This window comes from Dendrobium catenatum, unplaced genomic scaffold (genome assembly GCF_001605985.2).
Source record: "Dendrobium catenatum unplaced genomic scaffold, ASM160598v2 fragScaff_scaffold_976, whole genome shotgun sequence".
NCBI classification, from domain to species: domain Eukaryota; kingdom Viridiplantae; phylum Streptophyta; class Magnoliopsida; order Asparagales; family Orchidaceae; genus Dendrobium; species Dendrobium catenatum.
Window position 1 is genome coordinate 725694 of NW_021319438.1, and position 5176 is coordinate 730869.

The 5176-nt window shown below is 30.6% G+C and overlaps 1 protein-coding gene across 1 annotated transcript in view; it reads right to left on the reverse strand.

Moving 5' to 3' along the window:
* Positions 1 to 2446: 2446 nt before the first annotated feature.
* LOC110101617 (serine/threonine-protein phosphatase BSL1 homolog) overlaps positions 2447 to 5176 on the reverse strand; it is a 30966-nt gene continuing 28236 nt past the window's right edge. The window contains exon 21 of the mRNA XM_020829585.2: positions 2447 to 2884. Coding sequence (XP_020685244.1) covers positions 2801 to 2884 — 84 coding nt within the window. The 3' untranslated portion in view covers positions 2447 to 2800. The remainder of the gene's footprint in view (positions 2885 to 5176) is intronic.

Below are 5176 nucleotides of genomic sequence, written 5' to 3' on the forward strand. Positions count from 1 at the left end.
GTTTGGAATGGCTTTGTAGGTTCTAAATGTAGATATATTTTGTGATTTATTTTAGGAGTAAAAACTGAAAATAGTTCCCTGACTATTAATAAATGTCTAATTTAATCTTAAATTTTTATGATGACTCAATTTAGTATCCCGACTATTAGAAAATGCATCAATTTAATCCCAAGGTCAAAGTGATAGTTATAATTAACCTCAACAATTAAATGTGAGGGTTTTTTTTGGGTATTATGGTGTATTTGATTATATTAATTCTTTTTATTTTTTTATTATTTATCATATTAAAATAAATACAAAAATTATAATGAAAGTTAACCAATTAAATAATCAGAGTGAATATTAAATAAATGTGATTAACTTCCATTATAAATTTTATATTTATTTTAATATGACGAATGATAAAATATATAAAATTAATAATATAATAGCACATATACCGTTATATCCAAAATGCCCTCACATTAATTGTTGCGGTTAACTTTAACTATTACTTTTGGCATAGAGACTAAATTATGATATTTTCTAATAATTAGGAGATTAAATTGGGCATTATGAAAGTCTTGAGCTAAATTGAGCATTTATGGGGCTTAGGCTTCGTTGGGGACGGCTTTTTTACTGCTTCTTAAAGCATCTTTTTAATAGAAAAATTTTAATTATTAAACTAGAAAGCTGCTTTAAGAAATAGAAAAAAAGCTGTCCCAAACAAGCTTTAATTTTTGCAGTTTGCTAGAAGAAATAAGGTCTACCTTCAAAGTGGCTCAATAGGGCTTTCTAAGTAGTATTCTAGGTGACTTAGGTCATATGCAATAGTGCAAGTCCACTTCTTTAAGAGCTACTCTTAAACATGCATTTGTGTCTGATTTTGATATGTTGATCTTTAGCAAATACAGATTGAATAAAATTGGTCTGAACTAATTGTATAATCATCTCATCTTTTAGCTATGTTATTTAAAAAAAAAAGAACCCTAATTTTCCCAAAGAATGCATCTCTTTTAATTGTTGAGTTTGATTAAGGCTTCGTTTGGGACGACTTTTTTTTTTATTCTTAAAGTGATTTTTTTAATATAATTTTTTTTAAGTTTTGTATTAAAAAATTACTTTAAGAATCAGTAAAAAAGCTGTCCCAAATGAAGCCTCAATCATTCAGATATAATTGATTTCATATAATAAACTTATTATTGCCAAACCATAGTTAAGTGTGCAGCTTTGTTCCAAAGCAAAAAGTTGCAACTGTTTTTGGTTCTTCACCTCTGCTATTTCTCCAGATTCTATATCCGTAAGAGTTTCATATACCACGGCATCTTTGGGATGATTTTTTTATTGTTTCTTAAAATATAATTTTAGTACAAAAATTAAAATTTGTTTGCTAAAATTTTGTTTTAAGGCTTCATTTGGGACGACTTTTTTATTGCTTTGTAAAGAATTTTTTTAGTTAAAAATTTTTTAATTTAAAAATTTTACATTAAAAAATTACTTTAAAAAATAACAAAAAAGTTATTTCAAATGAAATTTAAATTTCTTAATTAAAAATTCATAGCACATTATTTTGAAGTTTTGCTTCAATTAAAATTGAGCTGAACTGAAATAAACTGGAAGCAAGAACCATATGATTTTATCATAGCAATCTCATCCTTTTGATTATCACCAGCCCTAAATAGGGAGCAATCATCCAGAGATCAACAATCACGCGTCATGTCACTTGAAACTTGGTATTGAGCACTCGGTATTATTCGGTATACGTCTGGATTTTCGGTTTTTTGTCCGGACGTAATAATTATCCCCCCAACTTACGCAAATCATAAGACCCAACAAAGGTCGCAAACTGTTGCAACAATTCCATTGTCATTGCCTTCATCAATTTCCTTAAAGAAAATGCTCAAAATGATTGTTTGAGTCTAATTTGATCAAATCATGTTTGAACTATGATTCGAATTCAAAGTATTTCAAAGTAATTTTGTTCACCATAAACTCCAATAAATACTTATTGAATAAAACATGGGTCATTTCAAATAAAAAAAAAAGAATTTTTTGGCTATAAATTTTCTTACTTGCCAATAAATTCTTTTAAAAATTTTAATATAAAATTTACTTAAAATATATTAAAATTCAAAATTTTAATCACAAGTTGTTTAAAATATTCAAAAAATACATATTTCTTTTTTGCATTAAATGTTTCATTATAATTTTTTTAAATAATCTCTCATTCTTTTTACCATTATATTATAATATTAACTTAAATTATAATCACTCTCTCTCATAATAAAACCAGTTCGAGCTCAAATTTAATTAGATTAATTAATTCGACTAAAAAATTCCCCTAATTTTATTAGTGCAAAACACAAGCCTCTCTATATTCGATCAAAAATTCTATCCAACATATCAAACAATGACGAAATAAATAAATAAATAAAAATCTTATAAAGTAAAAAAACAATTTTATTACTGCTATGATGAATTGGAGATTTTATTCTTCAGTGCTCCATCTTCAAGAAAGAAAACCATTAAAATCAACTGCTGAAAACTATCTTAATTTACAACACCTCCAGCTTAAAAATACAAACACATACACAGTTGTACAAAATTACAGTTATGATCCATTCATAAAAATAAAAAAAAATTACACTCTAGTGCATATAAGAACACACTGTTTTCATAGCACATAATGGAAAAGAGATTCTGTAAAGCAGGTTGAAGGTGCACTACTTGAATGGAGCTGCAACCACATTTCTGAAATCAAATTAAGGAAACCTTATTGATGTATTATGTTGACTTATTGAGTTAGGACTTCATCGAAAGCTCATATATATGCAAGCGAGCTTCGATCGCTCGCAGATTGCGGTCGGCCGCGGGTAGGAGTAGGCGGTCTCTGTGTGTTGAGTTCCTGTAAGAAGAACAGAAGGTCAGAGAACCCAAAAAATATTTTCAATGGATTACCAAATATAAAATGAACTCCTATCATAATTAGTCTAGTATAACTACTAGAGATTAGCTTTGTGAATTCTTATTCTCTATTCTGTCTTTTTTAAGAGCTATTGTAATGCAATTCATTAATTTGATTGAGCCATCATTAAATTGATAGATAAATTTGATTATGAACTAATCAGATGGTTTATGTGAAGATGATATTGGATTAAAATTATAAGTAATTTTAGGCTGAATTATTTTGATTAGTTGGCTCTTTTTGTTCAAATTAAGATGGAATATAAAATTAATGATGCTTTACCTCATTGGCTGAGTAATTATTCTGTGCGGACATTGAACAGTCTAGAGACCAACCAGAACGCGCCACGTCACCCGCTACCGAGTAGTACCGAGCACCGGTACAGAGCAAAATATGACGCGGCGCGTTGTGGTTGGTCTTTGGACGTCGTCCGGAGTTCGCGCAGAATAATTTTTCTTTGTTACTCAGGGGTTTCAAGCCTTTATTTGCTTCTAGGGAGGTAATCCTATATCTCATATGAAATAAAGAGTGGAGAACGCAATCATTATGCTTGCTCTCAGAATGACCAAGTGATAATCCTATGGATAATAATCATAATATATTAGGATCATATAAATAACATGATCATGATTTATTGATGCATGCATACTTGGGAAATAAATCCAAAAAGAACTCTGAGATATCATTGTTTATATAAATTGTATAATTGCAAGCTGTTTTGGATGAATATAGATTTTTTAGTGTCATGCTAGTTTAGATACTATGCTTCCATAATTTTTGGTGATGGCTAGACTAGGTCTGATGGATACAAGAGGTATTAAATCTATTTTGTAAACATCTTTTTGCACTTCTATTAAAATTACTTCAGTCTAATCTTCTTTATCATCATTATTTGACATTAATTTTATAAATTTGTCTTATCGATTCATCTTGATTATGAAGATTCAATGCCCTTTTATTCTAATCTTTTGTGGGTTTTGATACATATAGGTGTAATGATGAAGTAAGAATGTCAATATTGGACCCAACAGAAAAATTTAACTCAAATCTAATATAAAAAATATGGGTTCGGATTATGGTTGTAAACGAACTGAGCGTTTGACAAACTATCAAGGCTCGGCTTGATAAAAGCTCATTCGTGATCGTTTAATTATGTAATCAAACAAACTTGAATATTTTCTTAAATACTCGATGCTTTAATAAATAAGCTTGAACAACTATGTGTTCGACTCGTTTATGTTCTTGAACAACATCGTCCGAAGCTCATGAACATGCTCGCTCATAAGCTTGTTAGGAGCTTGATTTTTGTTTGATACGGAAGTTTAATAAATCTAATTGTAAAAACCCAAAATTCTTAAATACTCGATGCTTTAATAAATAAGCTTGAACAACTATGTGTTCGACTCGTTTATGTTCTTGAACAACATCGTCCGAAGCTCATGAACATGCTCGCTCATAAGCTTGTTAGGAGCTTGATTTTTGTTTGATACGGAAGTTTAATAAATCTAATTGTAAAAACCCAAAATTCGTCATTTGAGTGCGTCGCACGCATATCGATGCGCCGCGACGAACTTAAGTGAAATTTCGACGTCGTCGGAATTCGACGAAATAAATTTCGTTAGATTCGTCTCGAAATTTCGAGCGAAATGGTATAAAGAACTTATATTTAATTTCGCTCGGTTTTGGAGATATAAATTGCCGAAGAAGGTTTAAGTAACATTTATGCTAATTTCCCCTTTTACCCTTAGAGCCCTTAAGGAAATATTAGGGAAAAAGGGCACATGCGTAATTGGCATTTTATTTTCTCTAAAAGCCCTCTTAAGGGACCGAATTATTCGGTCCCTTGTTGTGTTCTCTCGGCCGAAAGAAGAGAAGCGGACGGGAGAGAGGGGGAGGGCGACGGGAGACGCACGAAGGCCGGTGACCGGCGGGTTTTCCGGCGAGCTTCTTTTGGAAAAACGTCGGGGAGGCCTAGGGAAGAAGAGAGGTAAGTGTATATTGCAAGAAACTTCCCTCTTTTATGAGATTTTTCTTGGAGAAAAATTTAGGGTTTTGATTTTGATGGGGCTTTCATAGAGAATTATTAGAGAGTGTTTGTGTGCACACTCTTGAGTAAGAAAATAAATTGTTTTATGAAGAAAATTGTAGGTTTAAAAATTTAGGGTTTTGTGGAAAATTTCTTTTGTTCTAGAATTGATGTTATGAGTTTAGAAACATTTGTAGCTTGAAATC